This window comes from Diabrotica virgifera, chromosome 9, assembly GCF_917563875.1.
Source record: "Diabrotica virgifera virgifera chromosome 9, PGI_DIABVI_V3a".
NCBI classification, from domain to species: domain Eukaryota; kingdom Metazoa; phylum Arthropoda; class Insecta; order Coleoptera; family Chrysomelidae; genus Diabrotica; species Diabrotica virgifera.
The window spans coordinates 35,018,183-35,037,699 of NC_065451.1; the positions used below are offsets into that span (position 1 = coordinate 35,018,183).

Genomic DNA, 19,517 nt, shown 5'->3' on the forward strand with positions numbered 1-19,517 from the left:
TCAGTTTTATTTCTTGAGGTATGCTCTAACTACTTACCAATTTTCATGCAAATCGATGGAGGTTTAACAAAATAGAAGGTGAAAACCTTTAATGACTGCGTTAACTTTCCCCTTTCATCCCTTATTGCTACTCCCTGTATCCACTGAGGTGTCAGCCTGAAAGGGGTCATAATTATCAGCATACAATAGACACATTTCACATGCCAAACTCCATATTACTTATGACGATGATTTCTCGCCTCTAGCTCTTAGACTAATAGATGAATGTATGTATGTATTGTGTTAACTATGAAATGAAGTTAAATATAAAAGAATATTCTTCATATCAGACTAAACGTCTGTAATATTACTTATTCCTTGAACTAGTCCTATTTGTTTGATTTCGTTATCATGTTTTTGATTTGCAATATCTATCTACAACTACATTATTTCTATCCTAAACAAACCCAGTCGATTCAAACATAAATCGTTGATATATATTTTTTCTGTTTGTTCAGGACTACTACGTTGTCCTTTTATCCCCGATGGAGCTCGACACGACTATGAGAATGATACTTCAAGTACCCATATGGGCCCAAAGGGTCATATATATCCAGGGATCGTGTTTGAAAGATGCCGACCTAGCGAGGGCCAGAATGAATGAGGCGGAGGCCTGTTTTATATTAGCAGCTAGAAATTATGCGGACAAAACGGCAGCGGTAAGTTTGTTTCCTTTATGGTACCTCCTAAAGTGTGTAATTTATAACACACTATAAGATCTACTTAATAGGTAAATTGAACTATGTAAAATAATTAATTACGTAGATGGAACGGTTAAATTAGAGGTGGCTTCTAATATGAGTAATTACTTAGGTATTTTAAGCTTTATGCTTTAAGGTAAGCGCGCACTTGTTCGGACCAGCCCGCAACGGAACGCATCTAAACATTCCGTATACGTATTTGACACCTAGGAATTTTCTATTGGTTCTTTGCCACACGCGGCCATATTTTAACCAATAGGTGGCTACGTGCCAAACACGTATATGGAATTAAACTCAGTTAAGAGGAGACTGATTTTAAAATATTTATTAATTATTGAATAAAATTGTGTTTTGACTAGGAAAGTTTTGGGGTAGTTCTCATTTCTTTCACTTTATATGGATTTTGGGCTGCTGAATCCGAATATGAGGTTTGCAGATAAAATTTCTTGCCGGAACATTGAAAAAATCGCGACAAAAGCGAAAAATTTCAGCTTTTTTTGCTTTTTTGCTCAAATCTCGAAAACTATTAACTTCTAGTAAATGGTCTGGTAAAAAATTAAAGTACTTAAAATTATCTACAAATATCGTTATTTACTTTTTTTTCAGACGAACCGTTCGGTCTAAAGTACAAGTTGAAAATTGCCAATTTTTAACGGTTTCGGCAAAACCCACTTTTTACATTCCAAAACTTTATTTTTTATTGGAATGCTGTCATTTGATAAATTTCTCCTAGTTTTCTGTACAAATAATAAATGTTATTTCATAGGTATGGTATGTCTCTTGTGACAGCTTCCGTGAGTCCATTCCTTCCTAACAGGCCGGGAATGTCTCTGCTTTTCCCTTAGAGCCACAGAAGATCATGCACAGATGGAGTCACAGTTTTCAGTTGGTGTGAACATTTCCTTCGGATCTGTTATCTTGATTTATGATAAATCTTGAGGTTTTGTCCTTATAAAATGAATTAGTTGAACAGCTCCCTGACTTCCATAAACCTTAGGTGCGGGTTTCCTTTTTTATCCGAGGAATGGATTGCTTAGGAGCTACTGCATGTTTTGGTGCAATAAAAGAAATGCCACATACGACATGAAAAGTGTGGTATTCGTCGATTGTATGTACGTTAAAATCAGCGTTATCGTACACCTGCTGTGTAAGGCACGGCAGGTCAATTTTCTGTGGATCGCCTGCGAATGCTGACACTTCCAGGAGAACAGCTTCTGTATGGGATGAACAAAACCTCAAAGAGGAAACTACATCAACCTATTTTCTTGAGCCGTACTTTTTGTAGAAAAAACGGCCAACCCTGCAAGGAATGGTGAGACCAACTATCTGGGCCTTACTGCCGCTACAAGACTTTGAGCAAGCGCGTTGCTTATCTGGAAGTGTCAGCAATCGCAAGCGATCCGCAGAAAATTGACCAGCCGTGCTTTACACAACAGGTGTACGAAAACGCTGATTTTAACCCTTTCTATGCCAGGCCTTAATTTGCATGTTGGTCCCTCAATCCCAAAGGTTTTTTATGATTAGAGTCCCATTGCCTTATATACGTCGCATATAAATAAACAAATAAACGACCAAAACATGTTGTTTAATGAGTTTTTTTTAACCAACTTAAAAGTTTTCTTTTCAAAAGTACTCATCAGAGAGCAAAACCAACTTGAAAAAACGTAACTAACTTAAAAAAAATAATGTAATGTAAATTAACATTAAAAGTTTTCTTTTGTGTGGTACTCCTCAAAACATGATACTACGCAAAGGCTGACTTCGCATCTTGCACACATGCATCTCGATTCGCTTCTTTTTTTTGTTCTGGTCTTTTCTGTGGCTACAAACGCTTCACCTTCTAGCAGCTACCTATAAGCGTTCCCACCAGTGCTACAATATAGCATATATCTAAAATATGTGAACAAATATATACGGCAATGGGTCCACATGACCTGTCTTAGGTGCCAGCATTTTGAGGCTTTGGGAACAATATTCTAACATTTTCGGACATATTTCTACGGCATTGGGACATCAATGAGTCTAAAATTTTATAAGTAACGCATATTTTCGGCTTTGGTAAATTGAGACCATAACACCTTGAACGTATATATATACGGCGGCTGGGAATACAGACCCACATTTCAAAAACATATACAGGGTGAGTTTTTAGTGCGGGATCGGTCGATAACTCCATTATGGTATAAAATATCGAGAAAAGTTATTTAAAAAAAATGTAGGCAATGATACTCTTCACGCTTGGAAAATATGCCCATTTATACAGGCTGATCAGTAACTGCGTGGTATATCAAACATATAATTTTTTAAATGGGACACCCTATATATGTTTTCATATTTATATTCCCCTCATAATTCTTGTTCATATAATATATGGTTTTGCATTACTATACAGAGTATTTAACAAGTTATGACCATTTTTATTTCGAAATCACTATGAGATTAACACCCTGTATATAAAGAAGTAATTCGTAGACAATAATTTGTTTTATGTAATAAGATAAACAATATACTGTAGTTTTTAAATTAAGTCCAATTCACATCATTGACGAATATTTGTATACAGGGTGAACTACAAAACCAAATTACGATTTTCTCTATTTTTTTAAATGGATCACCCTATATTTTATTTTTCAACATTATTTTATTTAATATACTCTTTCATTTTTATATAGCATTCCCTATATCTAAACTGATTACTTTCCGAGATATTTTTAGTTATCTTCAAATTTCGGGAATACATTCAATTTTTCTAGTAGACATTAGTTAGTATTGATTGATAGTTAAACAAAATTATTTTTATTAGATAAATAACTAACACAAAATATAAACCACAGCAATATGCAGTGAATATACCAATAAATGTGATATTAAGAAATTACCATATTTCCCTAATATACAAGAATCGTAAAATTCCTACAAAAAAAACTTTGTATTGTATATAAAAATATAACAAGATTATTTTTATTCAATAAATAACTTACGTGAAACATATATCAAAACAATATACAACTGATGTAATAGTTTTTAGATTGGTATATCAACAGCATTCTAAGCCAAGAATTTTTTAGTAGAACATTCATTTTTATAAGCACTTTTACACTACAAAACAAAATTACGATTTTCTCAATTTTTTTTTTAATAGATCACCCTATATTTTATTTTTTTGAAATATTGCATTTATGATACTCTTTCATTTTTATATAGCATCTCCTATACCTAAACTTATTAGTTTCTGAGATATTTTTTGTTTTCTTCATTTGCCGGGAATACATTCAATTATTCTTATAAATATAAATAACTTAACAAATAAGTATTATGTAATAATATAACAAATATTTTCATTCAATAAATAACTAACAAAAAAAAATAATAAACCATAACAAAATTTAATGAATGTACCAATTAATGTGATGTTAAGGATGTAAGTCTAAAGTTAATGTTGAAAATGACCACTTTCAACGTCTATGCAATTTTGTAACCGATGTTCAAATGACCGAACCACATTTCTAACATTTTTGTAAGTCAATATTATTAAAAGCTTCTTTTATTCTATTTTTCATATCATCAAGCGTTGTTGGATGCTTCTGGTATACAAGGTTTTTTATATAGCCCCACTTGAAAAAAATCAATTTTGGAAGAACTGGAGCACCGTCGTATAAAAACCTCAACCGTCAAAAAATGTGGACCAATCACATAATCTCTAACAATATCACCTTAAACATTTATAGATCACCTAGTTTGAGTGTTAACAAAGTAGGGATTTCTTATTGATGCATATTAATGAAATTTAATATGAAAATTATATTATTAATAACTGCGTGTCACAATCTGCTATTAGGAATGTGTTACTAAAAACTTCTTGGCTTAGAATGCTGTTGATATAATAATCTAAACACTATTAAATTAGTTGTATATTGTTTTGATTTATGTTTTGTGTGAGTTGTTTATTAAATAAAAATAATCTTGTAATTTTATTATACACAATATACCTATATTTTTTTTGTAGGAATTGTATTATTCTTGTATATTAGGGAAATATGATAATTCCTTAATATCACATTTATTGATACATTCATTGCATATTGCTATGGTTTATATTTTGTGTTAGTGATTTATTGAATAAAAATAATTTTGTTTAATTATCATTCAATACCAACTTATTTCTACTAGAAAAATTGAATGTATTCCCGAAAGTTGAAGAAAACTAAAAATATCTCCGAAAGTAATAAGTTTAGATATAGGGAATGCTATATAAAAATGAAAGAGTATAATAAATACAATATTTTTGAAAAATAAAATATAGGGTGATCCATTTAAAAAAATAGAGAAAATCGTAATTTGGTTTTGTAGTTCACCCTGTATACAAACATTCGTCAATGATTTCAATTGGACTTAATTTAAAAACTACAGTATATTGTTTATCTTACTACATAAAACAAAATATTGTCTATGAATTACTTCTTTATATACAGGGTGTTAATCTCATAGGGATTTCGAAATAAAAATGGTCATAACTTGTTAAATACTCTGTATAGTAATACAAAACCCTATACTATATGAACAAGAATTATGAGGGGAATATAAATATGAAAAAATATATAGGGTGTCCCATTTAAAAAATTATATGTTTGATATACCACGCCGTTATTGATCACCCTGTAGAAATGGACATATTTTCCAAGCGTGGAGAATATCATTGCCTACATTTTTTTTAAATAACTTTTTTCGATATTCTATACCGTAATGGAGTTATCGACCGATCCCGCACTAAAAACTCACCTTGTATATGCAGCGTTGGGACAGAAAGGGTTAACGTACATACAATCGACGGATACCACACTTTTTACGTCATGGGTGGCATTTCTTGTATTGCACCAAAACATGAACTAGCTCCTAAACAATCCATTCCTCGGTTAAAAACTAAACCTGCACCTTGAGGTTTATGGGAGTCAGAGAGCTCTTCAATTAATAAATTTTGAAAGGACAAAACCTCAAGGTTTATCAGAAATCAAGATCCGAAGGGAATGTTCACAACAACTGAAACTGTGACTCCATCTGTGCCGGATCTTCTGTGGCTCTAAGGGAAGAGCAGAGACATTCTCGGTATTTTAGGATGGAATGGACTCATGGAAGCTGTGAGAAGAGACATACCATATTCATATTATTAACTTACATTTATTATTTGAACATAAAACTAAGAGAAATTTATCAAATGGCAGCATTCTAATGAAAACTAAAATTTTAGAATGTGAAAAGTGGGTTTTGCCGAGACCGTTAAAAATTGGCAATTTTCAACTTGCACTTTAGACCGAACGCTTCGTCTGAAAAAAAGGTAAATAGTAATATTTGTAGATAATTTTAAGTACTTCAATTTCTGTTAATAGTTTTTACTTAAGGTTAATAGTTTTTGAGATGTGAGTAAAAAAGCGGAGAAAAGCTGAAATTTTCCGATTTTCTTGCGATTTTTCCAATATTTCGGCAAGAAATTTTACCCGCAAACCTCATACCTATTCAGATTCAGTAGCCCAAAATCCATATATAATGAAAGAAATCAGAACTACCCCAAAACTTTCCCACTAGAGAGCTCGTAGAGTACAAATTGACTGAATCATAAAATATCATTAAGAGGAAACAGTAGCAATCAACAGGTAGCGAAAACGCGTTCCAAGATTGCGGCTGTAATTTTGAATATTTTTTCGAGATATTTGGCACACGTATTCGTAATATAATAAAGAATGGCGGTACAGAGCCCAATTTGAAAAATATAATAATATGTGGAAATTACTTTGTAATTAAATACAATATTAAAAAAACGAGCCTGTACCGCCATTAAGAAGAACAAAAAAATACACTTTCTTCAAATAAAATTTTTTATCCGATGCCTAGATTTTGTGTCATTTTGGAACTACTAAAATTTTTTATTTCATTAGTAGTTCCAAAATGACACAAAATCTAGGCATCGGATAAAAAAGTTTATTTGAAGAAAGTGTATTTTTTTGTTCTTCTTAATGGCGGTACAGTCTCGTTTTTTTAATATTTTATTTAATTACAGAGTAATTTCCACATGTTAATATATTTTTCAAATTGGGCTCTGTACCGCCATTCTTTATTATATTACGAATACGTGTGCCAAATATCTCAAAAAAAATATTCAAAATTACAGCCGCAATCTTGGAACGCGTTTTGGCTACCTGTTGATCGCTACTGTATCACCTTAAAGAATTTACATAAATATATTTACATAATTAATAGAAAAATTTAATCTTTTAAATGTAATATTTATGAGAAATTCAAGGTTCTTCGCCATGTTTATTTTCATTTGTTTGATTTGCTGAGATGTTGGAAGAAAGATTGTGACGCCTTTTTAACCTTTTTTCAGACGGTTTTTTTAGAAAATTTAAAGAAAAAATATTCATCCATTTTTACGAAAGGAAGGGTTTCACTTGACAGACTTCGTGAGTGGGGGCTTAAAAGTTAAAACGAGAAACGACTGTGAGACAGTGGCGGCTGGTCCTATGAGGCAGGTGAGGCAGTGGCTCACCAGTATACCAATCGACTATTTACGTTATTTCGTTATTTCATCATCAATTCTTTAAATACAATTTAACTGTTTGAAATTTGCTAAATAACTTTATTTTCGTTATATCATCATCAATAATTCTTTAAATACAATTTAACTTTTTGAAAATTGCTAAATAATTTAATTTTTATTATAAAACTTTTTTTATTAACTTTATTTTTATGATAAAAAAAAAATTAGTACGGCCCTGACCCGTTTTTCATAACACACCGATATACCTACTCTACAAGGTACCATTAGAGGCACTGCCTCTGATGGTACCTCGTCTAGCATATTACGAAGTCGACGGAGATCGGCCGGCAGCATGACTGAGAATAATTTTTGGAAGCGGGATTAAGTATCCTTTCAGAGGCAGGCAAAAATATGCCTCTAGCGTGGTTTTGCAGTTTTAGGTAGTTTGTTAGAGCAGTTTGTTCTAGTTACGTGTACTTACTATTAGTATAAGAGATACAATAGGTGTTTAGACTATGTTATTATGCTCTGACTGGCTTAAAGTCATTTGCCAATGTCAATTAAATAAATAAATTAATAAAAAAATTAGAAATTATGATTTCTTTCATAATTATTCATTTACTTTTAAGTACGCTGTTTATAAAATAAATAAAAAACCAAAAAAATAAAATTTAACCCTTAGTTTATTTAACATAAAAAAACAATCTTATAATATAACCGTAATTTGCTTACTTGCTTGTTTCTATTTGCATATATGCAATACATTTACAATATAATAAAATTGGTTCTAAAATGAAATTATCACGTGTTTGCAGGTATATTGTTTGCGTACCATAATTTCATTTTGGCAAGTGATTAATAATAACAGAATCAGTCAACGGCCAAACCAGAATGATCCTAAGGGGGGCTACAACTGGTGGGTCTCTGGGGGTATGGATTTAAGGCTTTAAGGATTTAAGGCATTTAAGGCTTATAACCCCCAACTCCCCCAGTTACGCCACTGGAATCAGTTGTCCGTTTTTTCATGTAGTATATAATGTAAATTTTGCTTAATATGGCTGTTCAAGTGTTCAACGCTGATGAGCCAACGACGAAACATCTGATTCATGCTGTTTTGATATGTGGTATCATATTAATTATTATTTTTAGCTAAAAAAACAGCTACTATGAGTATGAACCTGTTAGAGACTTAGAACTTTCGTAGCTATTCTTTTGCGAATAAAATTGTTATTTAATATCGTTTGCAAGCCTTAAAATAAATACGGTGCCGTTCTGTGACGTTATGACGTCACAAAATCGACCTTCCGGCTATTAAAGAAAATCTAACCATAATAATAATAATCCTCAAGTGTAGTGTGCCTCACCATCTTGTACTATCACGAGCCGCCCCTGCTGTGAGATATCATTATCGAGAACCACAGAACGATTGAATAAAAATCTTCTATGCTGAGATAGAACGAGAATGTTGAGATATGCCTATAAATAACGAAAGAGGGCGCCAAACAAATTTTTAACTGGGAAAATAGGTAAAACAAATAGAAGAAGGTTATTATTAATAAATTAATAAAAAACATAGAATAAAATAATTATTTGAAAATAAAATAACAAAGATGCGACGTTTAAAACGTTACATCTACATGAAGACTGTTAGATGGTAACAGTTATATCTCAGTTATATTCTGTAGACTCAGTTACCATCTAACAGTCTTCATTCAGAGACATATCTACCGTTTAGCACGTGATGGGGGAGTCATCACTTAAGTACCTAATTCTTTATAAATATTATCAATCGTATGGAATTTTAAGCAAATATGCTATTATCAGGGCCCCCGTAAGAACTACTGGCGCCTGTGTGCAAAAAATTATTTTGGCGCCCCTTAAGGCATTTTGATAATTTTTTTTTATTTTTTTTTTTTTGAAGGTATGTAGGTAGGTGCAAATAAAGCAAAATAGGAACAAATAACACCATAGCAAATCTTAATTAAATAAAGTTTAAGGGGCTTTATTGAATCAATTCTGCTGGACCATCTTCTCACACATAGAGGGTTTAGACTTAACCCGAGAACATTTTTGCTCACCTCACAATATCCCACCTTTTTGTGGATGGCGAACCCAGAGTAACGCGATTTTCAAATTTTGTCCATTAAGGTACGTTTTTACTGCAGCGGCTGGCTCGTTAATCGCTGAAAGATCGTCGCTGAATCTGAGCATTGATTGCGGTATACTGCTTGTGTGATTTGTTTACGGTGCGTGTTTCGGAGTTTTGTATTTGAGAAATTTTTGTGAAGTGAAGCTTGTTTTTATAAGTATGTATCATTTCATAATTTCGTAATAAATGGTTGTTTATCACAATATTGAAGTATCCTTCTTCATGTCTTCTTTTAAATATTGCATGTTTTTCTAATCTTGTAGCATTGGACAATTCTTTCTTCATCCTCTATTTCATCTGCTCGCATGTATTTTAACAATAATTGTTTTCTTTGAATAATAATATTAATATTGTCCGTCTGTCGTCTGTCCGTCCGTCCGTAAACATAACTCCTCATTATACCAGGTAGAATGAAAATTAGGTGTCCAATGAAAGCTTATAATCCAGGATACTACTACAGGTGAGAAAATTTGACCTAAGACTTCCGCTTTTAGAAATGCAACCGCAAGTACTATTTTAAAGTCAATAGTACAAGCGATGTAATATTCGACGTGCTGTAGCAAGATGAGAACAAATATATACGTACTTCTGGTTTCATGACTGTCTGCCCGTCTGTTCGTCGTCCGTGAAAATAACTCCTCCGTCATTCCACTAGGTAGAATGACAGATGAGATGTCGAACGAAAGCTTATCATTCAAGGATGGTACTAAAGGTGAGAAACTTGACCTAGGACTTCCGGTTTTAGAAAGGTGACCGGGAGTACTGTTTTAAAGTCGTCGGAATAATATAAGCAATATATTATTCGACTCGCCCATACAAAGGTTATAGACGCTTCAGTCAAAACGGCTCCTACAATCCACACAACCACACGCACAATCAGATACACCGCATTCACTGTTCAGCTACAGAGTTGCCAGATGTTCTTCTTCTTCTTCTTCCTTCTTGTATGTAGGCTTTAAAGCCTGTTTCTTCTTCAATATTATCCTCCTAAATTGTTTAGGTTATCGCACCACCTTTTTCTTGGTCTGCCAATACTTCTTCGTCCATTTGGTGACTTATCTCGTGCTATTCGTACTATCCTATCCTCTGCCATTCTACTAATGTGTTCGTTCCACTCCTGTTTCCGTTTTGTCACCCATCCATTTATGTCTTCTATATTGCATGATCTTCTTATGTTTTCGCTCCTCTCCCTATCCAACAGACTTTTCCCTGATATTCGTCGGAGTATTTTCATCTCTGTTGTTTCTAGTAGTCGTCTCGTTTTAGATGTGTCAGGCCTTGTCTCCGCCGTGTATGTTAATATAGGTCTAATTGCTGCTTTATAGATTCTTGCTTTTGTGTCTTGTCTTAAGTGTTTGTTCTTCCAGATTGTGTCATTAAGAGATCCCGCCGCTTTACTTGCTTTTAAGCTTTGTTGTCGTACTTCCTCTTCAACATCTCCGTAACTGGTTATATCAATTCCCAGATATCTAAACCTTGCTTCCTGCTTTATTATTTTCCCATCAATTTCGATTTTACATCGTAGTGGGTATTTAGATGTTGTCATACATTTGGTTTGTTCTGCTGATATTATCATATTGTATTTCTTGGCTGTTGTATTAAAGATGTGTGTTAATCTTTGGAGATCGTCTTCTGTCTCGGCGATTAATGCGGCGTCGTCTGCATAACACAATACTTTGATTTCTTTATTCCCCATTCTGTAACCACGACCTTTACGTACTGCTTCTATTATTTCGTCCATTATTATATTAAAGAGCAGTGGGCTTAATGAGTCACCTTGTCTGACTCCACTTTGTACTGGTATAAACTGCGTTAGTTTTCCATTTATCTTTGCCAGATGTGATTTTATAAATCTCCCACTTAGAAACTGAAATTCCCTCAAATTGAAGCCCAAATCTCCCAAATTTAAATTTTTGGCACATTTTAATGAAGTAGTAGTCATATGTAAAGAAGAGTAAACCAAAATTATACTACTTATTAACAGAGGCCCTGGAAATAATTCATAGGTCCTATCGTCTTCGATTATATGAGGGTATAATATACAGTTCTATGTACATTCGCAAATTTAATTCCCCTAGACGGTTTCAAATTACCAAAAAATTGTGGGAAAATACCCCAATCTGGCAACCCTGTTCAGCGACGATCTTTCAGCGATTAAACGAGCGAGCCGCGCCAGTAAAAACGTACCTTTAGACGGGCCTTACCACAATACTTATAACAAATCCACAGGGTACCAGGCGGTGCCGTGGTCGAAAAATTGTTTAAACAATTTTTTTTAAACAAATTCACAAAAGAAAATTTTTCATTTTGAACAAATTTTTTTAGATAACTATGATCATTCTGAGTAAAAAATGGTTCCTTGTCATTTTTCTCTAAGGTTGATTGTTGTCGAGTTATACGCGATTTAAGATTTGAAAAATGCGAAAAAATGGCCATATACCTAACTCGACAACAATCAATTTTAGAGAAAAATCACTAGAGAACTTTTTTGCTCAGAATAACCCAAATTATCTAAAAAAAATTGTTCGAAGTGAAAAAATTATTTTTGTGAATTTGTTTAAAAAAGTTGTTTAAACAATTTTTCGACCAAGGTACCGCCTGGAACCCTGTGGATTTGTTATAAAGACCTCTTTTTGAGTAGGCTTTTGCAAAAAAAAAACCATCGAAATAATTTCGCTAACGGGGGCAACGATACAGCTTGGGCTATAGCGCTAATTGTTAATAATTAAAAACAACAGCTTTGTAATAAAATAATGACAAAAATTTCTTCAGGATCTTGAAGGAAGGGTTTTTAACTTTGACTTCGTCACTATTTGACTCTCATATTAATAAATTTTAATCGAGTTATTAAGCCTTAAAAATGGCCATTTTCGCATTTTTAAGTTTAAATCTCGTATAACTCGACAACAATCAATTTTAGTGAAAAATGACAAGAGGCATTTTTTACTCAGAATGACCCAAGCGATCTAAAAAAATTGGTTCGAATGAAAAAAATTATTTTTGTGAATTTGTTTTAATAATTTTTCGACCAAGGCACCGCCTGGCTCTCTGGATTTGTTATAAAGACCTTCATTTTGAGTAATTTGCAAAAAAATCGAATCGAAATAATTTCGCTAACGGGGACGACGATACATGCCGGTCTAATTAGTTATTTGATGGGTACGCGATTATCAAATATTGTCGATTCATCATTTGAGTGTCACACAATCGTTGGCTTATAGATGAGATAGAATTACCGCCCACACACTACTACTTACATGTTTAGAATTTTTCCACGAAATCAGGGCTTAGTTAGGTATTTCTTATCTACAGTTTTGTCTACCGAATTGGTGTTTGTTATTTTTATAGCAGGATTTTTTATTTTATATCTATAGAAAGACTAATAATGTCATCCAAACAAAGTAAAACTGATCTATTTAATTTCTCAACTTTTATTTTAAAATTAATTTTTGCTTTTTGATTTTTTTTGTAAATATTTTGCAATTTTTGATCCTCAATTTTTGCGCCCCTAAAGGATGGCGCCCGTGTGCATTACACACTTTGCACTTATGGTAGCGGGGGCCCTGGCTATTATAACAATTTTTTATACCACTTAAAGGGTTTATACCTTGGTATTTCTTTGGTGGAGAATGTTCAGAAAAAAAAAATAAAGAACAATACGATCACGCTCTAAACGAAATTTTTAACTACCACAATGGAAAAGACATACGAAAATTCTATCAACAGATAAACAGCTGCAGAAAAGACTTCAAACTCAGAATAATAGCCTGTAAAGAGAAGGACGGCTTTATAATTAGTAACAAGGAACAGATACTAAACAGATGGGCCCAAAATTTTGAAGAACTGCTTAGTGGCAATCATGAAGATGGCGAGATGGAGGATCCCATGCTTCAAATTAATGAAGATGATCGACAGCTACTTCCCACCGAAGACGAAATTAGAGAAACCGTCTTAATACTTAAAAATAACAAAGCCCCCGGTGCGGATAATCTCCCTGCTGAACTTTTCAATAACGGCGACGACACCCTCTTGAAACACATGCATAAACTGATAACTGCAATTTGCTCGAATCATATCTTCACGACAGACAGTTTCTTGTAAAAGGTAATGATGAATATTCGCAAAAATTCCCAATCAGGGCCGGAGTTCCGCAAGGCAGTGTCCTGGGTCCCATTCTATATGTATTATTCACATCAGATATTCCTACGTCTCCACACACTGTCATAGGAACCTTTGCGGATGACACCGTCATCTTAGCAATTCACCAAGATCCAGTAGAAGCTTCCAACATCCTACAAAATGACTTAGCAAACCTAGAAAATTGGGTAAAAAAATGGAAAATTAAGATAAATGAGGCTAAATCCGTCCATGTCAACTTTACTACAAGAAAGGATCAGTGTCCATCACTATACATAAATAACAAAATTATTGCTAAAAACAACTCTTCCAAATACCTCGGCATACATCTGGACTCTAAACTTACTTGGAAAGTGCACATAACAAAGAAGAGAAAACAAATAGACATGAAAGTCAAAGAACTCTACTGGTTGATAGGTAGAAAATCAAAACTAAGTTTGGAAAATAAACTGCTGATATACAACACAATAATCAAACCAATATGGAAGTATGGTATCGAAGTCTGGGATGTGCAAGCAAATATAATGTTGCTATCATCCAAAGGAACCAGTAAAAAATACTACGCATAATCACAGATGCACCTTGGTTCGTGTCGAATTTAACATTACATGAAGATCTGAAGGTTCCATTCATCACAGATGCCATTAAAGATAGGTACAACAAACACCACGAGAAAATGGAAACACACCCCAACGCAGTATTACAGCCGCTAGTACAAGCTCCAATTGCCAGAAGGTTGAAGAGATTATGGCCAGCTGACATGAAGACTATCTAGGACTCCTTCATTGGAGGGAGTCCCTTCACGCCAATGAGGGGCCCAGCTCCCAAGCCAACACTTTAACTTATAGGATGCTAATGTATTCTGATTGTTAAATAAAGCATAAAAAAAATTTTTAATTCCTCGTTCAATTTACGACAAAAAATCATTCTTGTTATTTTTTCATATGCGGCGCTGTTTTTATATAAAAAAATAAATCATCTTACCGTTTACAAATTATTCGAGGTAGATTCCATATGCATAGAAACTTATTTCAAATACTTTGTAAATGTTAAGATATTTAATTTTTTTTGCATAAAAACGCCGCCTCGTATGAAGTCGTAAATTGAAGGAGAAATTCAAAGGATTTTTAATTTGACATATCTCAGTGGCATACTATTTTTTTCTTTAAAAAATTCGGTCCATTAATCGTACGCGCGCCAATGGTGAATATAAAATTACTCTGTCACCTTTAAAGAAGGTAATTTTGAACATTTGTTGTAGCCTTGCACATAGTTAAAATCTTTTTGAAATATTTTCTCTTATTGTTCTAGTTTGGCTTTATTATATTGGAGAGTTCTTGATAATGTATTATATATATAATGTTATATATTATAATATTATATATAATGCCACAAGAAAATAGCTTCAGAACAACATGGAGAGTTCTTGATAATGTATTACGAAATGAAAAATACGCGCGAAGATGTTTTATATTTTTTGCATAAAAACTGTGCACCATATGAGAAAAAGACAAGAAAGTTTCTTTATCACAAATTAAACGTGGAATACAAAAGTAATTTTTAAGTTGAAATATCTCAGTGGTGTACTATTTTTTTCTTTAAAAAAATTCAGACCATTACCCGTAGACGTGCCAATGATGAATATAAAATTGTTATTTATTTGCCAAAAAATGCGCAATAACTACCTCTTGAAACCCACCAAAAATTTTCATAGCTTAATAGGTCTTAGAGCAATAAAAAATTCGCAGTTTGAATAAAAAATTTCAACACCCCGCATCTTGGAAACGAAGCATTTGCGGACATACATACGTTTATAGAGCAAACTGTCGTTATTTTTTCATGTAGGATTACCCCTTAAAGTTTTTATACTTATTTACTAACACTCTGTATATTATACTTATAACTGTCTGGAAATACTTTTGAACAATAAAACAGATAATACACTATACATAAATGCACATCTACAAACGGGATTTGCTGGCGTCAAGCTTTCATGACCTATAAGATATTATGAAGGCATTTAAATCATCTCAGGTTAGCCGTGAAAACTTTTATACTTATGGTTAAACAAAAGCCATTAAATCTGGAATGGACTGAAATACAGCAAGTCAAAACTCACCTATTCTTTATAGTTCCTAAAGAAGGTAATAAAATAAATAGTTAATCCTACTAACTTAATGAACCGTTTGAGAATGTATGTGACTATGAACATAATTAATATCCCTATATTATTTCTCTTAGATTATTTAATTCTCTTCATCTCATTGTTCTAAAAGTGGAATTCTCCCTTAACTAATACTGGAATTTTACAGGAAACCCAAAATCAGTAAAACCATTTTTTTTAATATTTATTTTTAATATTTATTTTATAATAAATTTTATTATGGTAGAGGAGCCCAAGCGGGGATTTTTGCAGTTAATCGAGCGCGTCAGATTATTACACGGGGAGAAACCTTGTACCCTGAAAATATACCTCTACCATATATTGGCTCTTAATGCAGGGGAGTTCGTTAAGGGGGGCCGAAAAAAAATCTATCCTTAGAAAAGCTCGAAATCGTCAGATTAAGATAAGGTAAGTTAAGTACATGCAAAACAGTGTATGTATATTTCAAAAATCTGACGATTTGATCCGATTAAGGAAATGGGTGAGTCCCAAAGTTTCACAAGAAAAATGGGAATATTTCGCGAAATGAATGACAGATCGAAAAACTAAAAAATACGTGCTCCATATTTTTCAAAAATCTATTGAATGATACCAAACACAACTTCCCACGGAGAAGGGTGTGTGGTAAATTTAATATTTTTAATACGAATCCCGCGATATTTTCCGAAATGAACATCAGATTGAAAAACTGAAAAATACACTTATTCAGTATTTTTGAAAAATCTATCGAAAGGAACCAAACAAGACCCCCCACGGAGGTTGGGTGAGGGGTTACTTTAAAATCTTTAATGGAGCCCCCATTTTAAAAATAAGTAATTTTATTCAAGACATTATTTTGAATTATGGATAGATAGCGCTATAATCTAAAAAAACGATTGTTGGAAATGTAAAATTAAATTAAAAATGGAAAGTCCCCATTAAAATGAAAATCTTTACTTAACTTTTTTTGGTTTTAAGACCTACTCTTCACATCCCAATAGGTCCCCATAACGCTCGAGTGACTGCACATTTAGCATACTTTGCTCCCCTACCATTATAGTTAAGAAAATAAAATAAATTGTTTTGCTGAAAATAATTAAAGTTTTGTGTATAGCGCGTATTCTGTATTTTTCTGACAATTTTCCACCAAACAGACAGTTGAGTTTATGTTTTGTTGGTGTTCACTAGAACTTGAAAAACAAAAACAAAACTGAAACAAAAAACAAATCTCTTTTCATATCAATAAATATGACAGATGGCTAATTATTATTTGAGTAGCATAAATGAATATCAGTTGTGAATTAAGAATATTTCTTTTATTCCTACGAAATCAATACTGGGCTACTGTAATAGTATATTGTACAACAAGTGGGAAAAAAAGACTCAAGCGCGCAGAAGTCACGAGGCGAGTGCCGCAAATCAAGCGAGGGAGAAATGTGTCATTTTCTCTTGTGTTGTACACTGTACTTTTTCTATGGATGCGGTTTTGTCAAGAGGTTAACCTTCAAAATTAAATAATTTGGTTGCTTTTAGGTATATTATAATATGCATAAATTGAAATAAAATACATTTTGTGTTTTAAATTTTATCAATCAAAGGCAAAATGAAAATTAAATTAAATTTTTTTTAAATAACGCGGGCACATAAATTTGATACACCCTGTATATGGAGATTTAGGTTTAAAATGGAGAAAGTTGTTTACTATGGAAACTATAGAATCCACGGCGGGATGTAATTATCATTTTCGAGAAAAGTGGTTTTAAAAAAGAAAGTTTGGAATTTTAATATGTGTTTCAACCCGAGTGAATGTTGTAGAGTTTCCCCGAAAGTAATTAAGGATGATCGGAATAATTTTGAAAACGACTGTTTGTTTGTCGAATGGAAAAGCCGATGTTTCTGATTTTTGGCAAGTTGGAAGGGAAAAGGTAGTTTGAATGATTGAGAGAGTTTGAAAAAGAGGTCATTTATGTTTTTGGCATCGCTGAAGAGCAGTTCGACGTTTTCGTGGATAGATAGTTAGCAAATACCAGTGGCTGTTTTGATAGTGGAGAATAGTGTTGAAAAGTGGAACGAGAGACAGATCAAATTGAGACGAAATACTTCTTTGATTCTGTATTATTGTGAGAAGGAGAGCAGAGAATTTTTGGAGTTTTGTTTGAATCGAGTACGTGTCAAAAGAGGCCCGGCTTGTTGGAGAATTGGTGCTGGTATGCTGATAGTTTTGAAGCTGGAGAACGGAGAGGGCTTTGATGAGTAGCCTTTAATATAGTCAACGAGGGAGAGCTGTTTTGGGTCACGAGAACACATCAGAGTGAGTGAAGCAAAAGGTCAGTCGATTTATGTAAAAGAGATTTTTATGTTCGGAAACTAAATTTTTGAGTAAAAAGCATATGAATTAAAATTCCAATATTTCTAAAAGTAAATAGGAAGTATAGCTAATCTTGCAAATATGTACATAAATTTGTTTTGTTTAGTTTGCTTTACCAAAGTCATCGGGAACAAACCAATAAATTGTTTTTTTTTAACTATAATAAATTTAAGTGGTAAAAATTTCATTCGTACATCTGTGTCCACAGGTTTTTAGATTCGATAGATTTTAGAGTATTGATTTTGATAAATAAAAGACAATTCTGTATTTTTATTTTAATATTTTGCTTTATTTCTTTTCCCTATTTTATCCCGATTAGGATCAACTAAGAGATACTGAACCCACGAGAGAAGATAAGTATAACGTGAGATAATTTGGATTTTTTTTAATAGTATAAAAAGGCACCCTGAGATTTTTTATTCATTTTATGTATGATTTGCGACAATTAAATAATTAATCAGATAAATAATAATTAATATAAAATTAATAAAAAGCAGATCATAACAACATGGCGAGCCAACGTTAGGGCCTTAAAGTATCTCTGGTTGTGAATTTGAAGGGAATAGGAAACGGAAAAACAGGTGAAGGAAAATTTATTTGCCCGTCGGAAAGAGTTTGATATATTTAAAAATTTTTGAAATATTTGTTTGACTTAATTTTTTTATCTAGGTACAATTTTACATATTTATTTTATTTTTGATTGATTTGAATTTTGAAATATTTAAAAATTTGTGGGATAAATTGATTATATTCGGGGAGAGAAAAATTTTCGTCTCGACAACATACAAGGTATATTCGAATTTCATATTAGGCGGGGATAAATTTTAACTACATGTCGATAACAACCAGAAGCAAAAGCAAAGAAAACAAAAAACAAGACGAACATTTGGAACAAGAAGAACATATAGAACAGGAAGACATTTTCGAAACAACAATCATGGCATCAGAACAACAGAAATTATCAGGAATAGATAAATTATTACAACTGATGCAACTCCAGTCACAAAAACTGGAACAAAAAATGGATAAAACACAACAAAAAATGGGTCAAAAAATGGATAAAGTGGATCAAAAAATGGATGAAACACAACAAAAAATGGATGAAACACAACAAAAAATGAAACAAGCAATAGAAGAGAACAACAAGAAAATGGAGGAACGCATAGGAAAGTATGAAATGAAAATTAAAGATCACATGCAAGAACAAGAGATAGAGATTAAAGAAATCAAAATCAAAATGAAGGAGATAAACAATTGCCAGAAAAAGGAACTAGAGAATTTGGAAACCAAATTTGAAAACGCATTACAAGAAGACAGGCGAGAAATAGAAAGACAAATTGAGGAAATCAAGAATCAACATAATTTCGGAGGAAGAAGAGAAACGATTATCCATAGTACAGAGGATGTGAAAATAAGATTTGGCGGGGATGTAAAAAAATTACACCCAG

The 19,517-nt window shown here is 32.8% G+C and overlaps 1 protein-coding gene across 1 annotated transcript in view; it reads left to right on the plus strand.

The window, feature by feature from the left end:
* Positions 1-19,517, plus strand: part of LOC114330269 (potassium channel subfamily T member 2) — a 630,795-nt gene that overhangs the window by 205,376 nt on the left and 405,902 nt on the right. The window contains exon 5 of the mRNA XM_050662017.1: positions 498-698. Within this exon, the coding sequence (XP_050517974.1) occupies positions 498-698 (201 nt within the window). The remainder of the gene's footprint in view (positions 1-497; positions 699-19,517) is intronic.